Source organism: Oncorhynchus tshawytscha, linkage group LG18 (genome assembly GCF_018296145.1).
Source record: "Oncorhynchus tshawytscha isolate Ot180627B linkage group LG18, Otsh_v2.0, whole genome shotgun sequence".
Classification (NCBI taxonomy): Eukaryota; Metazoa; Chordata; class Actinopteri; order Salmoniformes; family Salmonidae; genus Oncorhynchus; species Oncorhynchus tshawytscha.
Genome location: NC_056446.1, coordinates 20,517,424 through 20,542,962, shown reverse-complemented (window position 1 = coordinate 20,542,962; position 25,539 = coordinate 20,517,424). Strand labels below are relative to the sequence as shown.

The 25,539-nt window shown below is 43.6% G+C and overlaps 1 protein-coding gene across 1 annotated transcript; it reads right to left on the bottom strand.

Annotated features, from left to right (window-relative positions):
* Positions 1–1,446: 1,446 nt before the first annotated feature.
* LOC112217660 (inverted formin-2) lies at positions 1,447–23,894 on the bottom strand. The gene is given in 22 exon segments (XM_024378103.2): positions 1,447–2,863; positions 2,991–3,494; positions 3,934–4,086; positions 5,048–5,150; positions 5,377–5,541; positions 5,692–5,815; positions 5,940–6,118; positions 6,239–6,309; positions 6,418–6,518; positions 6,604–6,689; positions 6,855–6,957; positions 7,062–7,123; positions 7,262–7,401; positions 7,540–7,987; positions 7,990–8,564; positions 8,666–8,798; positions 8,873–9,014; positions 9,184–9,217; positions 11,412–11,571; positions 11,812–11,927; positions 12,035–12,451; positions 23,716–23,894. Coding segments are annotated over 21 exon segments (3,852 nt in total). The 5' UTR covers positions 12,432–12,451; positions 23,716–23,894; the 3' UTR covers positions 1,447–2,807.
* Positions 23,895–25,539: the final 1,645 nt, after the last annotated feature.

The following is a 25,539-nucleotide window of genomic DNA, read 5'->3' as shown; positions in this document are numbered from 1 at the left end:
CATTTGCAAGTGTTTTTGCTTTGTCATTATGGGGTATTGTGTAGATTGATTAAAAATATATTTAATACATTTTAGAATAAGGCTGTAACGTAACAAAAATGTGGGAAAAGTCTAGGCGTCTGAATACTAACCGTCCTCGTTGGTTAATATACTGTGAGGCATAGGATACTGCACTTCAGGTCCCGTTGACAGGATAGTCTCGAACTGAGCTTAGTTTGTTCTCCAGTGATTGTACATTCACCAATAGAACAGAGGGTAAAGGCGGTTTATTTAATCAAGGTGCCCCCATGTTAGGCGGCTTTTCCACTTCTGAGCGTCGGGGATTAGGGCCTGGTCCCGGGGGAGCAGTATATCCTGCACGGATGAGGCATTGAAGTAGAATTCTTCATCCAGTTCGAGGTTAATGATAGCTGTTCTGATGTCCGGAAGCGATTTTCAGTCAAAGGAAACATTATGTAAAAAAATATGTCAGCGCAAAACAAACACACTAAATAGCATAATTGGTCAAGAGCCTGTAAAACGGCCACTATACATCCCAGCACCATTCTCAACTTTGGTCAGCTCATAACTCCTCTATGTGATGTGGGGGGCAGTGCTTTAGCAAAGTGGGTGGGGTTATATCCTTCCTGTTTGGCCCTATCTGGAGGTGTCCTCAGATAGGGCCACAGTGTCTCCTGACCCCTCCTGTCTCAGCCTCCAGTATTTATGCTGCAGTAGTTTGTGTCGGGGGACTAGGGTCAGTTTGTTATATCTGGAGTACTTCTCCTGTCCTAGTCGGTGTCCTGTGTGAATTTAAGTGTGCTCTCTCTAATTCTCTCTTTCTCTCTGAGGACCTGAGCCCTAGGACCATGCCTCAGGACTACCTGACATGATGACTCCTTGCTGTCCCCAGTCCACCTGGCCGTGCTGCTGCGCCAGTTTCAACTGTTCTGCCTTCTTATTATTGGACCATGCTGGTCATTTATGAACATCTTGACCATGTTCTGTTATAATCTCCACCCGGCACAGCCAGAAGAGGACTGGCCACCCCACATAACCTAGGAAGAAACCTAGAGAGGAACCAGGCTTTGGCCTTTCTAGGGAGTTTTTCCTAGCCACTGTGCTTCTACACCTGCATTGCTTGCTGTTAGGGGTTTTAGGCTGGGTTTCTGTACAGCACTTTGAGATATCAGCTGATGTACAAAGGGCTATATAAATAAATTTGATAAAATAATGAAGATAGGGTGCATGGTCAGAAGGATAGCTATATATATCAAACTGGGAAAGATTCTTAGGTAAACAACCCAAATATGAATTGGAAGTTGGGTGAACTACCGTTCTGTGGTGTGGGGAAATGAATCAACAAGTGAGAAGGCTTCAGATTGCTGCTTTCTCCTGTGCAAGGCGGTGATATGATTATTCTGTTGTAGTCATGCAATGTTCTTAAGTGGTCAGCAATCGACAAGATAAAGTAAGCACCCTTTTTTTATTATGGCCAAAATCTATTCACTACAGGATTCAGTTGATAAGAGACATTCAGTCAATACAAAGAATAGGACATCGACCATCCATGTCTTACACCAGCAGAGAAGTAAAACATTTAGATTCAAAGCGAAAAAAACAAAAACAAATTGAGAAACCAGAAATCTTTCAATAAATAATTTCAGGAATACTTAAACCACTAGGAAATAGGATTGTGATGTGCACGACTATGGTAGATGACTGAACTAACCTCTTTTCAGATCGTCATTAGTTCTTTTTTCTAATTTACTTGATATATTATGGTATGTTTGTAACAGCATGTTATTTGTGAATATTGGATTGTATTTTAAAGTTTAAGGACTCTTGGAAGATTAGTCCAAATGAGGACAAAAAGAGATCCTAATAAAATCTAAATCAATCAAGAAAAGTGCATTTAAAAAGCACACTGAGAGTATTGTTTTACACCCACTGTGTGTGTATGAGGCAAAAACATTTAAACTTGACAGAGCCATAGCCGCTTGCTCGGTGCACTCTGCACACTGGCTATTAGGAGAGACGAGATCCATAGACCCCACACCTAACATGAAGTGATGTCATCTTTAGGGGACATCTGTGATTGTAACATCCCTTGGCAGTGACAAAGATTTACCACACACTAACAAACTACTTTCTTGAGATGTTCATCATAAAAAAAAAAAATGGAGAACAATCTGGCAAAAGTCAGTAGTTGGTGTTCACATCAAATGCAACATTTATAGAGGCAATGTTCTTTGACAAAATGTGAAATCCACAAAAAGTTACTCAAACCAAGTGAATCAACAACACTGTCATGACCCACAAAAACCACTGGCCCAGATCTGATCTCTGTGTGTGTTGGTAGGGAGAACAGGCAGAGTTCTGCTGAGGTCCAGAGTTTGGCTGAGGTCCCGCAATGTTCAGTGAGTCGGTATGCGTTTCGTCAGGCGCAAGGGGTATCACATCTCCCATCATAAGGGCACCTCATGTACTAGGGGGATCCAATGATGGCAAGCCTATGAATCTCCAACCACCCGGTATTAGCTGACAGACAATATACAACCACCAAAAAGCCCCTGGAAGTCAACCATAAAGCACCAACAGGAAGCCAGCCAGGCTAACCATACCACAGACATGGAAGAGAGCTCAAGCAGGAACAGTAACTGCAAATAGCTTCAGAAAGGTCACTGAGGAAAAGGGAGGGATGTGCAGGATGGCCAAGATGCAGAACAGCCAGTGAAACAGGACCCTTAAATCACCAAGGATCTAGTGAGATCCATGCAAGCTTAGTGGATGGTGTTTCTGATAGCCTGAAAGGAGGAGAACCTCCCTCATTGTAACACACACACCTTTTTAAGTTTAGTGTGGTCTTTTCCTTTGCGCTTGGCTGTTTTTAGAGAATTAAAGACAAGAAACAATGTTTTTCTTACAGGCCTAAAGAAATATGAAATCAAGATATGCTGCCAAGCATGGTTAATTTTCTATCAAGATGGGGTTCGTTTTGAATACATTACCTTTGCCATGGCTCTTAGTACTCCCCCGTTTCTGTGCATGTTTGGACTCTGCGTCGACATCAGCTGTGGTTGAGGGGGACTCTGATGGAGTCTCCTCGAACCCATTTCCATCAGCTCCACTCTCTCTGTTCCCATCGGTCTCTGCATCTCTGCTCTTTGGACCATCCCCAGCAGCTGAGAATGCATTCCTGTTCACATTCTCAACCTTGGATTCAGCGGCCTTAAACCCCTCCCCCTCTGGGCACTCCTTGAGCTGGCAGTCAGTAGAGGAATCCATCCCAGGGTTGAGGTGTTCACTCTGGATGTGATCCTTGGTGGTGGTATGAAGGTTTGAGGGGCCTGGTGTTTTGGGAGAACTCGACTGAAGTGAGGGGTCTGTGGGGAGGCCGGACTCCACTACGACCGGATCTCCGCTTTGTTGTCCTAGGTCAATGGGTGAAGTCCCCTTTTCAACTTCCTCTTTGGCATCTATAGCAGATGTTCCCTTAAGCTTGGTGCACTGTTCTAAGGGAGAAGGGAAAGGAAAAAGATTCATTAAAGACTGCCATAAAGCACGCTTAACTACAGTTACCTCCTTTACAAACCTCCTCTACATTCAATCCTTTTAGATCTACAAGTGCCTAGGGGTTAGAGGTAAGGGAGTGTTACTGGTAGGGCTGTAATGATACCAGTATCACAAAAAGAAATTCCCATGGCAAAAATGAAAACTCGAAGCTGAACAAACTCTTTGGTCCTTCAAAATCCTCCTGTATGTAAAATATTGGGTGCTAAAGGTTGGAAAATAAATACGTGACTGGATAACATGTTTGTTTCCAACATTAGTATCGTGATACTGGTATCGTCCCAGCCCAAGTTACTGAACAGGGCCTTAATAATATACTGCATTTCAAAAACAGCCATGGGCAGCAGCAGAATTAATGACCGGTGCCATCTTCATGCTCACCACCAGGCTGAATGTTGTCCCCTTTCTTGTCCTCAGAAGGCAGGCTGGTTCTGTCAGCCTGGTGCTTGGTTTTCCTCAGCGCATAGCCTTTCCTGATGTCAGACAGCAGGTGGTCAATGATGCAGCCCTCCTGGACCGGGGGGGCTTTACGAACTGGGGGTGAGAGAGAGGGTGAATCTCAAAACAGTCCACTCTTGATACATGCAATGTTCTGGTAGTGTGTTTGAATTTGCACTGGTCAACTATCAGGTGTTGACCGTCCTCGAAAGTTCTATCATTTACTAGTCTCCTTTCCTTCATCTGCACTGAGCGATGAAAGGCTGGATATTTAAAAGCAAAGAAAGTCTTGTGAGCAATGCTTTCACTTCCCCAGTTCTTCTAGATCAGTGCAGATGAAGGAGAGGACCAGGAAAGGGATCTTCTGAAGAGTATCAAGACAGTTAGGCAGAAACCCTTTCAGGAGCAGTCTGAAGTTGGTAATGGGACACTTGAGTCGTGACTAGTTACCAGGGAGTAGAGCTCTACTACACGTCATTATAGGGTTAGGGCCGGATGGGGCCTGTTTTTTTATTTTATAACTAAGGTACGGGTAGGGCTCAGGTATCACTAAATTGATCATTAACATTTTGAAGCAGAGCCATTTGCTCATGCTCTGCTGCACAGTACATAGTGGTGTCAGAAGTTCTTCAATGTTGTCAAATTTTAGACCAGAACATTGTACGAGTCCACATGAAAGATTATTTTACTGAAAATGTTCCTTGAGTTGACTGAGTTTAGAGTGATAAAGTAGCTAGTTTACAATCAACTGCTCTCTGTCATTGAACAGAGGTGTTGCTATGGATACTCACACTAGCAGAGCCATGCACAGTGTGCATACAGTGCGAGCAGCACAGGGAGCAAGGGACAGAGACTAGCAGCTAATGGATACTAACAGAGGAAGTTATTTCTGATTCGGGCAGGGCCTTAAATTTGGCAGAAGTAATTGGACCTGGGTAGGGTGGGGCCTGAACATCGTGGGCATGGGTAGGCTTTAAAATAATGCCTGTGCAGGGCTCTACCAGGGATGGCCATGAGGTAACACTTATTTGGAGTGTTGGCTGCTGGTTATACTTACTTATCTTCCTGTTCTCCCCCCTTGGTCTCTTGGAATCCTCCTCTTCCAGCTGTTTCTTCCTCTTCTCAGCCTTAATCGCTTGCTCTCGGCGGGTCTGATTGTCCTATGATAAAAATAAAAACGTAAAAAGCAAGAGAAAACAGAGCAGCACAGGTGTCCACAACGCAAATGTGAAACCATAGCAATGTGGTATTTAGACTAAACAAAACTTGGGGACCTATACAGTCCAAAGTTATGGCCCAGTTATTGGAATAAATGCTTGAATTTAATGGTTTTATATAGGAAAGTCAATAGACACAAAGTGTTCATAAGTAATTTGTTTCTCTCACCTTCAGAGCTTTGATGAAGAGTCCCCTGAAGGAATGTAAAGTGCTGAACAAGTCCTCCAGGGAGAGACGGGATGAGTCCTCACACAGATACTGTGCCAGATCCTCCTTCTTCCTGTCGATGGAGGCAAACCTCGCCTCCAGCTCCCTGCAGGCCTCCTGGCTTCCCTAGAGTAGACAGCCATTTCAGGAGCTGTATTTAGTTATGATCTGGCAACCAACCTGATGGCATGCTAATCTCTGACACCATTAAAGGGGCGCTTGTGTGAAACCACAGTCACCTACTCTCTGGTGGTGAGGAGAGGTATAGCAACCCACCTGTATGGCAGTGAGATACTGCTCCTTGATGGCCGCCACAGAGGAGGAAGCCACCTTCTTCTCTGACTCTTTCAACCGCTTGATGAGCAAACTCGCCTCTGACTGGAGAGTCTCCAAATTCACACTGTGGAAGGAAATTATAAACTCGGTAAGATTAGCATAGCCTCCCGTGTCAAGCTTTGATTACTCTACAATGTTGGCACCACTGAAAAATTGCAAAAGTTGTATACAGCTTTCCCCCCCATTACCGAGCAGCCTTCTCACAGATCTCTAGATCATCTGGAAGGTTCAACAGGTCATCATGGTTCTGCTCAGCCTCCTCTAGGATGTGGTGGAGCAGCGTGATGCGACTTTTATTGGCCTTGGTTTCAGTGAGTTTCAACAGTGTGCTGATCTTGAAGCCCTCAGCGTTCCCTGTGTGGCTTCCCTGTAGAACAAAGTTAGACAGACCAGCGTCAGGAGTCGTCGTTCTCTCACTAAAAACGTTGTTGTGAGACCCTATTTTGTCTGTTTGGTTATTGTATGGTATCACGTTACGGATTCTTACATAGTTGAGGAAGTTTCCAACGTCCAGAATGAGCATGCAGAAGCTTGGCAGTCGAGTGCTCACTCTCAGACCTTGCAGGATACAAATAACACATTAAAGAGAATAAAATAAAAAGGACGTTTAATTAGCGGTCGGGGAGATGAAGGTGGTAGAGCCGCTAGCCTGGTGCCTCGACTTACTCTCACAGGCCTCGTCCAGCAGCTTAACTTTAGGCTGCATAATCTGTAACACTGAGCTGATTTCCTCACACAGCAACATGCACTCGATCCTCAGAGCGTAGCTGGGGGTAAAACACATACACAGGACCACGGTCAACATCTAGGGTGAATCAGTCCTAGGTTATTGAACGCTGTCAAGAACTTTACCATGGAACAGCTAGGAGCTGGAGATAAAACTGGTCCACACCAGCTAACTTCTCCCGCTCTCCCTGGTAGGACTTCAGGTTCTCAATCTGTGGTGGAAATAATATCATTTTTCTATGACAATAAACTGACAAACATTTGGTTTCCAACACTACATCTATCAGAAACTGAAAATGTATTTAGATCTAAAAATACAGTATAGCCACGTCGGCTTAACCATCGACTTGGCAGGGGTTCCTGTGGCCGGCACGCACCTCATGCTTCTCTGGCTGTAGCTTTTGCAGCTGTTTCAGCACCTCCACATCAAACTTGGACCGGTCACCTTTTTGAATCATGGCCACAAAGTCCTTATGTGAGCTGGTAGGGGACAACATGTATTTTTAACTCTCCTAATGTAAATAGTCTTAAGGTGTTTCCTCTACTAAGGTTCTCTTCATATTACCTTCTCTGAAAATACTCACCATCTGAATTGTTTCAAGAATATGTTCAGGTTAAGATTTTTCTTGGCATCAATGAAAGAAATCTGTAGATGGAGAAAAAGCATGAAGCTTGAAATTAAAACAGGGGATGGTGTAAGGAAAATGACAACGATCACAGTGGAGAGAGTACGATTAGAAGACCCTTTCAAAGACTACAATGAGATAGGGTAAGACCACACTACCTCTTTGGGCTCCTGTTTGACTGCAGGGGTGCTGCCTTTGGCTTTTGAGTCAGTCACTGGCAGACAGAAGAGCTCCTCAATACTGGAGTAATCAGGCTCCAGAGAATCTACCTGTACCGAGGTCCACATGGAGTGACTAGCTTTAGAAAGAGAAAATAATGGACAGTGTTTTAATTTCGACTTATAAATTACAGTTTGAATTAATCCAATGGGCACTTATCAAGGTCAGCTGTATGTGTCAGTTTAATTCAAAGGTGACATTCTGACAGGTCCCTTACCAGTCACCACTCTGGATGGCAGCTTCTGCCAGTTGAGCTTCTTCATACGCAGTGTGGGGCAGCGGCCCACCTTGGGTGAAGAGGTGTAGCAGGATCGCATCTGCACACTCTGGGCCACTATAATTTCGTCGCCACCAAGGGGAGGCGGTGGACCCATCATGCCTGGCAGGGGTGGGGGAGGCGGTGGACCCATCATGCCAGGCAGGGGTGGGGGAGGCGGTGGACCCATCATGCCTGGCAGGGGTGGGGGAGGCGGTGGACCCATCATGCCAGGCAGGGGTGGGGGAGGCGGTGGACCCATCATGCCAGGCAGGGGTGGGGGAGGCGGTGGACCCATCATGCCAGGCAGGGGTGGGGGAGGCGGTGGACCCATCATGCCTGGCAGGGGTGGGGGAGGCGGTGGACCCATCATGCCAGGCAGGGGTGGGGGAGGCGGTGGACCCATCATGCCAGGCAGGGGTGGGGAGGCGGTGGACCCATCATGCCAGGCAGGGGTGGGGGAGGCGGTGGACCCATCATGCCTGGCAGGGGTGGGGGAGGCGGTGGACCCATCATGCCAGGCAGGGGTGGGGGAGGCGGTGGACCCATCATGCCAGGCAGGGGTGGGGGAGGCGGTGGACCCATCATGCCAGGCGGTGGACCCATCATGCCAGGCAGGGGTGGGGGAGGCGGTGGACCCATCATGCCTGGCAGGGGTGGGGGAGGACCTCCATGCTCCATCTGTGGTAGACCTCCATGCCCCATCTGTGGTAGAGGTGGTGGTGGAGGAGGGAGGCCAGGGGGAGGCATCCCAGAGAAGCCAGGAAGTGGTGGGACAAAAGTTCTCATGCTTGGTGGTAGATGGGGAGGAGGTGAAGTGGCAACAGGGGTGGTAGATTCTTTAATGAGGACCCCTGATAGACCTGATGGACAGATTGACCGATCAATCTGAACGCCCCGGTCTGTGGTCTTGACCTTAGGTGACCCTTGCTGACCCTTGGAGGACACCAGACGTTCCATCAGGCGCTTGGTGGAGTCAACATCAGCTAAAGAACACACACGCACAGACAAACCGGCCATAACATGTCAGCGTACACGGCCACACAATGTTTATGGACCATGAGAAGGTGATTGATGAGAGACTCACGGTCCTGTGCCAGCAAAGTAGCGCGGTCAGCCAGGGCCTCCAGGGCCAGCCACACCTCGCTCTGCTCCGGACCTACCAACAACAGAGCCTGCAGGATCGACAGCAGCTGCACCGATGCAGGGGAGCTACTCAACTGGAGTGAGAACGTTATATTATTTGTATCATCTGTGGTGGATTTCCATTTACAAATAGACTATTGGTGCTTACTTTGGTGAAGAGTGTGGTGAAGACTTCCTGGTGACTGCTCATGTCGATGCCCCCGTACACCCTCTCCATCTCCTCCTCATCCTCTGCCATGGTGTCCTCAAAGGCCTCACACTGGATGTTCAGGTCCACATCCTCAGTCTCTCTGTCACACATACAAATATGTATTTCCACAGGATAAAACAAGTCGCAGTGTGACAGAAAATGTGTGCAGCGCAGAACAAAGCATTTGCTAATTTACAAAAAGTTCAGAACCTGTGAAATACTTTAAATGAATCGAAAATAATGGGGGGGGGCAAAAAGACTCAACTTACCTAAGTTTTGAAAGTAATTGTAGTAATTGAAGCCCTGGGAGACAAAAAAATGGCACAGCTAGGTTCAACATTTGTAACCAGTTTAACATGTCCACCTCCACTTCCTGTATTCAAGTCATTGCTTATAACGATTGCAATATCTTCATCATTATGATTTATTTTTGCAACATATGTAACACACCACACCAAGTAAGCACTGGTGTGGTACTTATTGATACTAGTAAACAATTTGTGCAAGGTTGATCTTTAAAGCTAGAGTCCTTAATTCAAACAAAAATAAAGCAGCCTCTTGGTAAAAAGCTGAGGAAGGGCATGGAGAACTGTATCCACAGAAATTCATAGAGCTATGGATGCAGAAACTGACCATCCATGATAACAAAAATTATGATTTTATCCATGTTTAGAGGCTATACAGTGTTTGACAAACATTGGTGTAAAAAAACAAGCTTATATTTTGGGTTCTGATGGGGTACGACAGTTAAACTAAGCTCTCTCTCATTAAGTCCAAAAATGTATGTCGCAACTATGGATTCTAGCTTGTAAGAGTTCAGACACTCCTTAAGCCTCGACTGTTTCCACATAAATTAGACATACAGTACCAGTCAAAGGTATGGACACCTACTCATTCAAAAGGTTTCCAATTATATTTTCTACATTGTAGAATAATAGTGAATACATCAAAACTCTGAAATAACACATGGAATCATGTAGTAATTATTTTTTCTTAAATCAAAATATATTTTATTAGAGATTCTTCAAAATAGCCACCCTTTGCCTTGACAGCTTTGCACACGCTTGACATTCTCTCAACCAGCTTCACCTGGAATGCTTTTCCAACTGTTTTGAAGGAGTTCCCACATATGCTGAGCACTTGTCGGCTGCTTTTCCTTCACTCTGCGGTCCAACTCATCCCAAACCATCTCAATTGGGTTGAGGATGGGTGATTGTGGCGGCCAGGTCATCTGATGGAGCACTCCATCACGCACATTCTTGGTTAAATAGCCCTTACACAGCTTGGAGGTGTGCGGAGTCATTGTCCTGATGAAAAACAAATATGCCCAAACCAGATGGGATGGCCTATCACTGCAGAATATTGTGGTAGCCATGCTGGTTAAGTGTGCCTTGAATTCTAAATAAATCACAGACAGTGTCACCAGCAAAGCACCCCCACACCATAACACCTCCATGCTTTACGGGGGGGGGGAAATACACATGCGGAGATAATCCGTTCACCTACTCGGAGTCTCACAAAGACATAGTGGTCGGAACCAAAAAAAATTGACTCAGACCAAAAGGACAGATTTCCACTAGTGTAAGGTCCATTGCTCAAGTTTCTTGATCCAAGCATGTCTTTTGTTATTATTGGTGTCCTTTAGTGGTGGTTTCTTTGCAGCAATTCAACCAAGGCGGCATGATTCACAGGGTCTCCTCTGAACAGTTAATGTTGGGTTGTGTCTGTTACTTGAACTCTTCAAAGCATTTATTTGGGCTGCAAACTCTAATGAACGTATCCTCTGCAGCAGAGGTAACTCTGTCTACATTTCCTGTGGCGGTCCTCACGAGAGCCAGTTTCATCATAGTGCTGGATGGTTTTTGCGACTGCACTTCAAGAAACTTTCAAAGTACTTGAGAAATTCTTCTGAATTGACTGACCTTCATGTGTTAAAGTAATGAACAGGTGTTTCTCTTTGCTTATTTGAGCTGTTCTAGCCATAATATGGACATGGTCTTTTACCAAATAGGGCCATCTTCTGTATACCAACCCTACCTTGTCACAACTGATTGGCTCAAGTGCAAGAAGAAAATAAATTCCACAAATATATTTAACAAGGCACACCTGTTAATTGAAATGCATTCCAGGTGACTACCTCATGAAGCTGGTTGAGAGAATGCCAAGTGTGCAAAGCTGTCGTCAAGGCAAAGGGTGGCTACTTTGAAGAATCTCAAAGTATGTTTTTATTTGTTTAACACTTTTTTTGGTTACTACATGATTCCATAGGTGTTATTTCATGGTTTTGATGTCTTCACTATTCTACAAAGCAGAAAGCAGTAAAAAATTAAGAAAAAAACCTGGAATGAGTAGTTGAGTCCAAACATTTGACTGGTACTGTACACATGGCAATTGAAACCTTTCTCAAGAGACAATGAGGGGCTTCATCTCCTATTCGCACCAATACCTGTGCTTCTCTATTACATGAGTTTTGAAAAAGCTTAAGAGGGAGTGATACCGATGAACTCTTTGCGTAGTTTGTCCCTTTTCCGCAGGTCTTCTACCCCGAAGATGATCACGTTGACCACACTCATGAGGACGACCATGTACGGAACATTGTCAGTCGCATGCAGCTCATTCATGATGACGCTGAAGCGGTACTGCTGCATATTCACACTCTGTCAGAGACAGTTATAAAGATGACTTATGGTTAAGTCTTTTCTAAAAATATATGTTTTCCGTCCCTTAGATGAGGGAAAATATATTTCCATAAGCCTCCTTTTAATACTTTGCATGAACACATGGGTTATGAATGATGCTTCAATCTGACAATTTCTTTGAAAGTGAACAATGAGTATAATTATCATTTTTCTATGTACATTTATGATGTTATGCTGTATGAAAAAAGGTGGCCTTACTTTATAGTGCTCCAGGGCATCCATGGCCAGGTGGTGTCCCTGTGGGTTAAACAAGGTGAGGGCCGCCAGCAGCTCAAACACCTGCATCTTTACCATGGTGTTGGACGTGTCCAGGGCTGCCAATCAAAACAGAGATTATGTCCCAACGGACAGACAGACAAGCAGGCCTGTTCACCTCCTCCCAAGCTCCTTTGCCACCCTGCTTACTAGCCTTCTTTCTCACCTTGTGACAGGGTCCTGACGTATCCCTCATTGTCCAGTATAAAGTGCAGTCCAGCTGAGGAGTTCATCACTGCCTTCACACAGGCCACACAAGTGAGCTGGAGGAGGGCGTCAGCGATGCGGGCACAACCCCGGCCAGACAGCCTCTCCAGGGCCTCCATCAGCAGATCCAGTCCATTGAGCTCCAGGAACTGCACCATCCATTCCTGGTCACTCCCCTCTAGACGCCTCCGCACCCCTGAGTAGTTGACCACTGTGGGTACCTGTAGCAGTCGTATGCATAGCTCTGGAACTGAGTTCTCCAAGTTGGCCTCAAGGTGAGCATCTCGGTCAGGGGGGCTGCTGGTCAGGTGCTCCTTCAGGGCCCCCCACTTCCCTTTCGATGCCTTGGCTGCCATAGCAACCAAAAAAAAGGGAGCTAGAGAAAAAGGGTGCAATGTTTGGGTTGTGACACGAGTGAAAACAGACCGACAACAATAGAAAGAACATTTAAAAATAATTCTAAATGATGTATTGATTGGATTCAGAGTAACTACAAAATATGATTGGAAGACAGGAAAGTTGGGGAGGTAGTAAAAGCAAGGTATCCATTTTCAAAAGACAACTGCCTGATAAAACACCAGTCTCAAATGTCAACAGTGAAGAGGCGACTCCAGGATGCTGGCCTTCTAGGCAGAGTTCCTCTGTGTGTTCTTTTGCCCATCTTAATATTTTATTTGTGTTGGCCAGTCTGAGATATGGCTTTTTCTTTGCAACTCTGCCGCGAAGGCCAGCATCCCGGAGTCGCCTCCTCACTGTTGACGTTGAGACTGGTGTTTTGCTGGTACTGTTTAATGAAGCTCCCAGTTGAGAACTTAAGGCGTGCGTTTCTCAAACTAGACACTAATGTAATTGTCCTCTTGCTCAGTTGTGCACCGGGGCCTCCCACTCTATTCTGGTTAGAGACAGTTTGCGCTGTTCTGTAAAGGGAGTAGTACACAGCGTTGTAAGAGATCTTCAGTTTCTTGGCAATTTCTCACATGGATTAGCCTTCATTTCCCAGAACAAGAATAGACTGATGTGTTTCAGAAAAGGTTTTTGTTTCTGGCCATTTTGAGCCTGTAATCGAACACAAATGCTGATGCTCCAGATACTGGGGGCGGCAGTATAGCCTAGTGGTTAGAGCGTTGGACTAGTAACCGAAAGGTTGCAAGTTCAAATCCCTGAGCTGACAAGGTACAAAATCTGTCGTTCTGCCCCTGAACAGGCAGTTAACCCACTGTTCCTAGGCAGTCATTGAAAATAAGAATTTGTTCTTAACTGACTTGCCTAGTAAAATAAAAAAAGGTTAAAAAAAACTCAACTAGTCTAAAGAAGGCTAGTTTCAATCGCTTCTTTAATGATAACAGTTTTCAGCTGTGCTAACATAACACCTTTTGCAATTTTCTAATGATCAATTAGCCTTTTAAAATTATAAACTTGGATTAGCTAACACAACGTGCCATTGGAACACAGGAGTGATGGTTGCTGGTAATGGGCCTCTGTAGTTATTCCATTTAAGAAAATCTGCCGTTTCCAGCTACAATAGTCATTTACAACATGTCTACACTGTATTTCTGCTCAATTTGATGTCATTTTTTTGTAAATTGACAACAAAAAAAAGTGCTTTTCGTTAAAAAAAACAAAGGACATTAAGTGAACCCAAACTTTTGAACGGTAGTGTAAATACAACACATTAAGACCTGCTCTTTCCATGACATGGACTGACCAGGTGAAAGCTTTGATCCCATATTGATGTCATTTGGTAAATCCACTTCCATCAGGGTAGATGAAGGGGATGAGACAAGTTAAAACAGCATTTAAACCTTGAGACAATTAAGACACGGATTGTGTGTGTGTGCCATTCAAAGTGTGAATTGGCAAGGAAAGATTTACGTGCCTGTGAACAGGGTATGGTAGTCACCAGGCGCACTGTTTTCACAAGGCAGTGGAACGCTCATGGTCCCTTGACACCTCTCCCACAGCACCGCTTAGATGTCAATGTCATAATTCAGCAAAATGCCTGTCACAGTCAGTCTGCAGTATAGCACAGAGCAAATATAGATTATTAGAATTTCTTCGGAAAGGGAAGCAAAAAAAGAAAGCAGGTTGAGCACAAACAGGCAGCTGCGAATGCGGTGAAAGAGGGTAGAACAACCAGAAAATCAAAGTGAAGCAGCAGCAGTTACTGCAAAGTCAGTGGTAGCTAACACTAGTCTCCATCAGAATAAGGGTTGGCTAATGTTAATAAGCTAGCATTAGCACTCAGCATCCTTAGAGAGCCACTGAACAGGCCGATAAATGGTGTTTTTTTGTACTAATGAGCAACAGGAAAAACACAAGATTTCAGTCTTGGAGGTGTGATTCATGATATTTATCCCCCATGAGACACTGGAGACGTGGAAGCCTATATTTCACTTCCTCAAAATCCCCAGAAGGAATCTAAGATACAAAATTCTTGAGTAATTAATTGACGTTTTTGCAGAGGATGTTTCAGTTGCTGCAACTAAAAAGGTGTTTGGGGCAGTATTTCTCAAGTTATATAAAAAAAGTGAGGTGTTGTCTTATGTAAACAGTCAAAGCTGCTGACCATGTCTATGCTAATGGATAGAGAGCAATCACCGCAGCTGTTCACCCCATATTTGTGGGCAAATGGACATAGTCAAATCAAAACCCAACCTTAAAATGTTGACGCATGGATGTTCCAAACAGGACAGTCTTTATGACCAGAATTATCCTATTTACACAGTCAACGTTTACACTAGAATAACTTTGACTCATAGCAATGACAGACCATTTAAGGAATTACATTTTTTTTTAAAGACAGTCACTCTTTAAGCGATTGGGTGTCAGTTATTTAACAGTATATTTAGTGAACGGGCAAGCTAAGGATGTTGACATAAGTCATGGTATTAGAAAAAGTGTTCATTTCCAGCAAGTGTATTTGATGGGTTTTGTTTCTGTAGCTAGCTTTTCTGGCTAGCTGGCTGAGACAGAAGAGATTTTGACTGAAGCAAGTATCTTGACGGTGACAGAGTGCCCCCCTGTGGACTGAAGCGGAAATTTACATGAACCCCATTTAAAAATTGTCAATGTTGAGGTGGTAGAACTGACTAAATGTCATTTCGTAGCTTCACACCCGCAGCACACACCAATTGATTACAGGACTGCTGAATGCAAATTATCTAGATTCGTTTTCTATTTTCCAGATTGTGTCTCTGATAAGCTACCCAGGAAAGGGCTGAAAATGGCCCATATTAATATAAACTCAGCAAAAAAATAAATCCATTTCTCAGGACCCGGTCTTTCAAAGATAATCCAAATAACTTCACATATCTTCACTGTAAAGGGTTTAAAAACCGTTTCCCATGTTTGTTCAAGGAACCATATACAATTAATGAAGATGCACCTGTGGAACAGTTGTTAAATAATGCAAAAACAGTGTTGGAGAAGAAAGTAAAAGTGCAATATGTGCCATGTAAAAAAAACTAACGTTTAAGTACCTTGCTCAGAACATATGAAAGCTGGTGGTTCCTTTTAACATGAGTCTTCAATATTCCAAGGTAAGAAGTTTTAGGTTGTAGTTATTATAGGACTATTTCTCTCTATACCATTTGTATTTCATATACTATTAGACTATTGGATGTTCTTATAGGCACTTTAGTATTGCCAGTGTAACAGTATAGCTTCCGTCCCTCTCCTCGCCCCTACCTGGGCTCAAACCAGGAACACATCGACAACAGCCACCCTTGAAGCATCATTACCCATCGCTCCACAAAAGCCGCGGCCCTTGCAGAGCAAGGGGAACAACTATTTCAAGCCTCAGAGCGAGTGACGTCACCGATTGAAACGCTATTAGCGCAAACCCCGCTAACTTGCTAGCCATTTCACATCGGTTACACCAGCCTAATCTCTGGAGTTGATAGGCTTGAACGACAGTCCTTTTTCACATAGGCACACTGATTATATGCAACGCAGGACACGCTAGATAAACTAGTAATATCAACCATGTGTAGTTAACTAGTGATTATGATTGATTGTTTTTTAAATAAGTTTAATGCTAGCTAGCAACTTACCTTGGCTTCTTACTGCAGTTGCGTAACAGGCAGGCTCCTCGTGAGGCAGGTGGTTAGAGCGTTGGACTAGTTAACCGTAAGGTTGCAAGATTGAATCCCTGAGCTGACAAGGTAAAAATCTGTCGTTCTGCCCCTGAACAAGCCAGTTAACCCACCGTTCCTAGGCAGTCATTGAAAATAATAATGTGTTCTTAACCGACTTGCCTAGTTAAATAAAGATGTATAAACAATTAAACTTTATTTTTAATTTTTAAATCAGTGTCCAAAAATACAGATTACTGATTGTTACCAAAACTTGATATCGGCCCTAATTAATCTACCATTCCGATTAATCGGTCGACCTCTAGTCTGAAGCCCGAAAAAGAAGGCAGGAAGGCAAGTGCAGAGAAAGGGTGAGAGAAAGTTTCAACAGGGGAAAAAAATTGTGCGTGTGAGACCTAATTAACTTATCAAAAGTCAATAGTAATTATTCCTAAATTATGAGTAGGAGATAGAGTGACAAAAGTCAAGGAAAAGAAGAAGATAAGGGAACATAGAGAGAAAGAGAGTAATGAGAATTATAACAAGAGAAATGCTTGGACCTTTAAATTAGGGCTATTTTCTGGGAATTGTCCCGGTAATGTGCCTGAAGGACTATAGACCATTTTAAAGTGTTATTTGCGAGGAGTCTCCACCATTTCAATAGCGTTGGTCGTAGAATTCTTGCCTACAATGCGGGAGAATCGGGTTCGTTGCCCAGCCTATGCATCAATAGAATCAAATCTGGATTTCGGATTAGAATTCAACTATTGGTATGTTTTGCCTGGAAATAAACACTTGTTAGTGTTTGTTTAAGATATAAACTGAACGTTAATAAATTGTTTAGGTTCAATTGAAAGACGAATTCATAAAAAATAATAGCGAGGCGATTTCGATGTAATACGTTGTCTGTTGCCTAAATGGTCTGCTGTAATAGTGTATTGAGAATAGGAGTCGCATTTAAATAACTGAATCACAGAAGAAACAGTTACCTAAATCTAATGCAGATAAAATAAAATAAAACATTTCGGTGGGCACAGCTCTAAAGGGTTGACTGATGTATGTTATAAATTTGGCGATTTGCATGTTACTTTTAAGTCTTGGACATTTCATAAGGGTGAAGCCGAAAGAGAAGGGAAAGTTGTAAAGTTTGGTTTTACTCTTACAATAGAGGTAAGGCAGAACGTTGTTTGAGTAGGGGTTATGTTTTCGCCTACTGGGAAGAATAGGTGAGTTAGTTGTGCTCGCTGGGCTATATTTGGCTGTAAGGGATTCAGGTCTGAAGAGTTAACTTTTACGATTAAATAAACTGGTGTTTATATGTACTTAATTGAACATGCGCTACCCTTGGATACAATACTGTACCCTAATTAGGGGAATTCCATAGATTGGAAGTACAGTATTGTATCCAAGGGTAGCGCATATTCAATTAAGTACATAAACTATTGAGGAAGTTTAAAACTAATGATTGGAGGGAGTACAATGGAATCATTAGGTTTTGTTCGTAGTTTGGGTTTCTGAATCAGTGTAGTATAATGAATGCTGACCAAGTGGTTGTGTTGTTTTCTGGGAAAAGGAGTGGGCTATAATCTTGGAGGGAGCGAGTGAGATCGAGGCATATTCTCACGAAATTGAAAAGGACTGGAAATGTTGTTTTTAACCGAGGGGTTGCAAATACCCACACGCAACAAATAGTGTAGAACTATTAGTTGATATACATTTCAAATGTTTATTTTTCTCATATTTTTTTTAAACACTACACACACACACAGCTTAAAAAAATAAAGGGAACACTTAAACAACAATGTAACTCCAAGTCAATCACACTGTGAAATCAAACTGTCTACTTAGGAAGCAACACTGACAATAAATTCCACATGCTGTTGTGCAAATGGAATAGACAACAGGTGGAAAATATAGGCATTTAGCAAGACACCCCCAATAAAGGAGTGGTTCTGCAGGTGATAACCACAGACCACTTCAGTTCCTATGCTTCCTGGCTGACGTTTTGGTCACTTTTGAATGCTGGCGGTGCTTTCACTCTAGTGGTAGCATGAGACGGAGTCTACAACCCACACAAGTGGTTCAGGTAGTGCAGCTCATCCAGGATGGCACATCAATGCGAGATGTGGCAAGAAGGTTTGCTGTGTCTGTCAGCGTAGCGTTCAGAGCATGGAGGCGCTACCAGGAGACAGGCCAGTACATCAGGAGATGTGGGGGAGGCCGTAGGAGGGCAACAACCCAGCAGCAGGACCGCTACCTCTGCCTTTGTGCAAGGAGGAGCACTGCCAGAGCCCTGCAAAATGAACTCCAGCAGGCCACAAATGTGCATGTGTCTGCTCAAACAGTCAGAAACAGACTCCATGAGGGTGGTATGAGGGCCCGACGTCCACAGGTGGGGGTTGTGCTTACAGCCCAACACTGTGCAGGACGTTTGGCATTTGCCAGAGGTCACCAAGATTGTCAAATTCGCCACTGGCGCCCTGTGCTCTTCACAGATGAAAGCAGGTTCACACTGAGCACGTGACAGACGTGACAGTCTGGAGACGCCTTGGAGAACGTTCTGCTGCCTGCAACATCCTCCTGACCGGTTTGGCGGTGGGTCAGTCATGGTGTGGGGTGGCATTTCTTTGGGGGGCCGCACAGCCCTCCATGTGCTTGCCAGAGGTAGCCTGACTGCCATTAGGTACCGAGATGAGATCGTCAGACCCCTTGTGAGACCATATGCTGGTGCGGTTGGCCCTTCCTCCTAATGCAAGACAATGCTAGACCTCATGTGGCTGGAGTGTGTCAGCAGTTCCTGCAAGAGGAAGGCATTGATGCTATGGACTGGCTCGCCCGTTCCCCAGACCTGAATCCAATTGAGCACATCTGGGACATCATGTCTCACTCCATCCACCAACACCAGACTGGCCAGGTGTTGGCGTATGCTTTAGTCCAGGTCTGGGAGGAGATCCCTCAGGAGACCATCCGCCACCTCATCAGGAGCATGCCCAGGCGTTGTAGGGAGGTCATACAGGCACATGGAGGCCACACACACACTACTGAGCCTCATTTTGACTTGTTTTAAGGACATTACATCAAAGTTGGATCAGCCTGTACTGTGGTTTTCCACTTTAATTTTGAGTGTGACTCCAAATCCAGACCTCCATGGGTTGATAAATTTGATTTCCATTGATCATTTGTTTGATTGTTGTCAGCACATTGAACTATGTAAAGAAAAAAGTATTTAATAAGAATATTTCATTAATTCAGATCTAGGATGTGTTATTTTAGTGTTCCCTTAATTTTTTTGAGCAGTGTATATATGGATTGATGTGTACTATTTCCTTTGGGTTTGAGGAGATTAATTTTTTCTAGAGCTACGATATCTTAAAGGGGTATACACACACACACACACACACACACATTTTACAAGTTTTAATAAGGAAATGTTCTGGGAACCTGGGATAAGACATGTAGAAAATGACAGTGTTCCAGAATAGAGATCCACAGTAGCTACTGTAATGGACTACTGGCAGTGTCTGCTATGGCAGATGGAAAGGTGCAAATTACCTGAACAAAATCAAATCTCTCAAAGTACACAAAATTCATGCATTTTGCTGTTGAAATTCTTTGACGGAGAAGGATGCCCCCCCACACACACTGGCTTTGGACTAAGCCCCCGATGTCTTCAAATCATAGAAACACCAGTTTATTGCGAAACAGACAGAGGCAGAGACTAACATGCTTTGTAAATTATTAACTTTTGTTATGTTATTCTGTCACATTCCTCCCAAACCTGACCTGAGATAATATATGAGGAGTTGCCTGACTATAGGGACAGATTCCTGAAATAACCTTGACATCATTATTGGTTTATAGAGGCCTCGATGGCAACACCATGCAGTTATCAACAGGGTTGTGGTCAACTGAATCAAATCAGTAAATTGCATCACAAAAGTGTTTATGTCTAAGACATACAATACTGAATGGCATGTGATATAAGCCTACATGCAAAGTATGCAGAAACTCTGCTGCTTCATTCACATATCACTGTCTGATAGAGGCAAATTACATCCCTTAGAATGTGTAGCATGACATTCCTGGAGATGCAAATGTTAATGTGCTGCATATACTGTACAATGCAAATTCTTGTCAAGATTATCATTAGCCAGCACTTTTGAGAAATGCTATAGCAGCATGACCCTGGCAGAGAGAATCTTCCTTGGGTCATGTGAAATAAGGAACAAGGCTCTGGGCTATGTGATGTGACTTCTTACAGGGCCGTCCACACCAAAGACAATAACTATAAAAAGTTATTCTAATTCAAGTAAACAGCAGCATTCATACTACAAAAATTGTGGAGAAGGATAGCCATCGTTGGAGTCACTGAGTGAATTCCTCCCTCCACCAATCAAAAACGTGTTCTACTGAAGCATTCTTAGGTACGCAAGAAATAGCCACTAGGAGGGGAGAGGCAGAGTGCACGTTGAGAGTTCCTGAATAACTAGGGATGTCAGCATATTGGTGGCCACATTATAGTTTAACTTGGGAGACAGATGATGATCCACAATCACCATCAGAAGAAGCCCTCCCATTTTCCTATGGTGGGCTCTGTTAACTCCAATACATCCTGACAAAATACAACACGAGTGGCCTGCTAATCTACCTTTCTGGACCTTGTGAAAGCTTACAGAGCAATTGAGAAATCTACGCAGTTTACAATGATGGTAGCACTATAAAATAAAGCATTTCAGTAGCCATGGAAGTTTGAACAATAATAAACCTTTATCTCATGCAAAGGAATGGTTTATAGCCGTCTCATATCTGGTGCAGTAACATACGTAAATAGTTGTTGACCTTCCTAGTTAGCTGCATTCACCGCTGTCAGCAGATGAACTGCTAGTGGAGATTCTCTTCCCTATATATCCAGGCCACCACCCTCTGGGACCCAGTCAGCAGTTAGTCAGCATCACTATTGCCAACACAACAAATTTAATCCTCAGAAAATGTGCTTACATCAATTTAGTCTTGGGAACTCACTATAATACAAAAATCGCTATATTAATGAGGAACAGCCATCTTAAACCAACCAAATTCATTCTAACCTAATGGGCCATTCTTTCCTCCCTTTGTCTTTGGTTCTACCCACTTTTTAAAAATCAGTACATCTAAATTGGCTGCATTTGTGTGGCAGAAAGAACGCAAAGCCGAGGGTCAACTGTGTTTATCTTTGTTCACAGAATGCATGGGTGTGAGCAACTGCATACAGTACAGCATAAACACACGGGCGCACACACCTCTTCTCATCTAATACAATGTGTTCCCGTGTGCTGTAGAAAACACCAGCCTGTCATGATAACTTGTGAATGAGGTGGGTAATGCCATGGTAACACTGACTATCACCAACAGATGTAAACAATACATGGCCAAGGGCATTAGTCCTCCTAGAGCAGGGTCTGCCATGTTGCAACACTCACTGCCGAGTACCCTTAGGTACTCAGTCGAGGACTCAACTTACTTTTGAGAGCTACAATAGTAGAATACACAAAGTGCAGTTTCTAAATTTGGTTGTGCACCAGCAGTTTAGTTGTCAGTCACTAACAATTTTGAGACTAATTTACAGTCTAGCCAGCTATCTAAACACGTGCCCAGGGGCCGTGACCTCCAGGGGGCCCCCCCCATTGATTTTGTTAGTCACCCTCATAGTAACACGTCAACAGTCTTGGCAAAACATGTAAAACTGTAGGAAATGTTATAAAAATAGCAACATCGTCTATGCCCCATGGCATAAAGTGGAGAATTACAGAAAATGTACTTTAAAAAACAACCAACCAAATCTCACTTTGGGCACCCAAAAGGAGAGTTAAGCAGTTTAACTGCACAAATGGATTGATTTCACAAATCAGTTGACTGCATTTGTGGATATGGGTAAGCAGACCCGTGAGCCACAGCAGCCCCTTAATGAGTTAAGAAATTGTGGCACCCACCCTTATCAAAGTAGCCCATCCCTGCACTAGATTTCAGTGGACATAACCCATTTATATTTCCAATGTATATGCACCATATCCTGAATCCAGGTGTCTATTACACCTACACTATATATCCAAAAGTATGTGGACATCCCTTCAAATTAGGAGTTGGCCATTTCAGCCACGCAATCTCCATAGACAAACATTAGCAGTAGAACGGCCTTACTGAAGAGCTCAGTGACTTTCAATGCGGCACCGTCATAGGACGCCACCTTTCCAACAAGTCAGTTCGTCAAATTTCTGGCTGGTTGCAACACTCACTACCAAGTTCCAAACTGCCTCTCGAAGCAACTTCAGCACAAGAACAGTACGTTGGGAGCTTAATGAAATGAGTTTCCATGGCCAAGTAGCCGCACACAAGCCTAAGATCACCATGTGCAATGCCAAGCGTCGGCTGGAGTAGTATAAAGCTCGCCGCAATGGACTAGAGCAGTGGAAACGCGTTCTCTGGAGTGATGAATCACACTTCACCATCTGGCAGGCCAACGAACAAATCTGGGTTTAGCAGATGCAAGGAGAACACTCCCTTCCCCAATGCATAGTGCCAACTGTAAAGTTAGATGGAGGAGAAATAATGGTGTGGGGCTGTTTTCATGGTTCGGGCGAGGCCCCTTAGTTCCAGTGAAAGGAAATCTTAATCGAATCGAACACCTTTGGACTGCTAACTTCGAGCCAGGCCTAATCACTCAACCTCACTAATACTTGTGGCTGAATGGAAGCAAGTCCCTGCAGCAATTTCCCAACATCTAGGGAAAAGACTTCCCAGAAGAGTGGAGGCTGTTATAGCAGCAAAGGGGAGACTAAATCTATATTAATGCCCATGAGTTTGGAATGGAGATGTTCAATGAGCAGGTGTCCACATACTATTGGGCATGTAGTGTACTGTTGCTGGTGACTTACAAGCTTCTGTCCCCCCAGTGTTTTGTGGTGGGAAACTGAGCATAACACGTTACTCATTGATAAATTGTTAACATGTCTAGCCTTTCATTTCTGAAGTCTGCATCCAATTGCCCCTCCCTGTTGCACACAACACACTTACATTCCCCATGTAACAGAATTCGTCTAATTTAAGATAAAAACCTCAACCCTGTTACTTGGCACTTACTAGTCACGTTATTTTTATTTAACCAGTTGATGTGTGAAAACATGTTTATGAAGTTGAACATGTACTCGATATAGAACACAAATTAGGTGTTTTTTTTATTTTTATGAATTACATTACCCAAAATGTACTCCATTGGTGGATTGACCCTTTTATCTGTATTACTAATTGCAAATACTTTGTACCCATTGTCATGACATCCACAAGCTTGGCAGAACGTTGCGCATTGTATTACTGAAATGTTGGCAGTGGTACTTGATTTAGCCAAGATAACTTCGCTCAGGCTTGGCATGAGCAAGACAATACAATGTGTATCATGATACAGCATACATGTTGGCCAAAAAGTTGTTTGCGAGTGAAGTAGTACTTTTTTCCGTCCAAGTGCATGAGTTTAACAATTTACAGACCAATTTCACCCTGTTTACAAAACGTGTGTTACTATTACCGTACTTACCCCTTCAACTGCTCGATTTCCACAGCGAATCGAAGGTAACGTTTTGTAGTTACCAATTTCATACAATTCCTGTGTGCGCGTTTTGGTAGAAATACACTGGCCAAACCTTGCAGCGCTGTTCTCCAAACATACTAGGGTTGCGTTCCCCTGCTCAGACATTGCATGCATCAACCAGGACAACTTTAAGTGGTACTTCTTCTTCTTTGATATCATGGTGCTTGCACATTTTGTTTGTGCATTCCGCCACCTACTGTGCGGGAGTGTGTGGTCGATCATATTACCTTTGGTGATTCAAAAACCCTACAACACAGGTGGGTGGCGCCTTAATTGGGGAGGACAGGCACATGGTAATGGATGGAGCTGTGTCGATGGAAAGGTACCTTATAACTCTTCTGCAGTAAAACATTGTACACCCACATACTTGGAAAACAGAAAGGAAAACGCTGCACACTGCTGCCCATGCTCCCAGGTGATATTTATTTACAGCGTTTCGACCCTTAGGTCTTCATCAGGCATCCACATACTTCTCTGCAGCTTCCATCACAACATCTATAATTCTGTGATTTACATTCCATTTCTGCAGTACAGGTGATAACTATGGCAATGAATGCTAAGAAGCCAACCTCACTGAAGTAAAAAATTTGTTTCACTCTGTATTGGCTTAGACCAACTATTCACCCTTGACCCATCATCCTCTATTCTCATCACTGCCTCAGCATATGACACCTTCTGTTCTACTCGGACCCTGGCAACCTCAACCTGTCTCTCTCGCACCGGGGGACTTCTGATCCCCAACAACATGGGCACCCAATTGAGACACAGTTTTTTCCACCGATACTAGACATTCCTTTGTCCCATGCCCTGAATACTTCTCACATCTCAGAATCTCCCTCCTACACACTGCTGCATATGACCATATACATGGCCTAGCCTGCATCTGAGAGCAGCATCCTCATTTCCAGTCAGTGATTGCTGGAGTACTTGCGTTTGGCCTCTGGGCAGAAAGAATCAACAACACCTTTCACCTCTTACCACATTGAGTGGTTGATAATATCCAAGGCTTATATGCTCTGTGCGCAATAACCTGGGGATGAAGCAGAGATCTGTACATAATGACGAGATGCTCATGTCTCTGCACTAACAATGGGAGTTTTTGTCTCAAAGGCAGGAAGGCAGGTGACACGCCTAGGTCTGCATATTAAGCCCACAGAAATTCATTGGGCTTATTTTGGACAGATTTTGGTGTGTGCAAAATCTCTCACTTCACTTGTTCCTCTTTGGATGAGGTTACTAACCATGCAACTACCTTACACGAGAGTTTGGACTTCTGTTTTAAAGCCAGGGGATGAGTCTGAGTCATATTTCACTGTTACAAATAACTGTACATTTTTTAAATTAAAAGTAGTCATGATGGTTGTACTGTTGCTTGTATGTGTTGTATCCGTGTGCTTACTGGCTTTTACCCTAATATTGGCTACTCTAGGTAATAGCCCTGCTGCCACGAAATGGCGCTATTATTCCTTACATCGTTTGTAATTGATGTCCTGCGTTAAAAGAAAAAAAAACTTTGGATTTATTTTTTTATTAGTCCTCTGTTGATACAGTCCCAAAATATTTTGCATGTCAGCAGTCAAGTTTTCAAGATATAGGATTTTCAAGAAGCAAAATGTCACTTGCCACATCCTCCTGATGATGCGTTTTGCCGTGGCTTAAAGCACAACTGAAGGCAAAACAACTTATCAAATAGAAAATGGGCTATGTGGCACCAATATTAGTCAGAAACTTATTACAGTGTCAAAATTTACAAGGTGTAAATAGGATAAT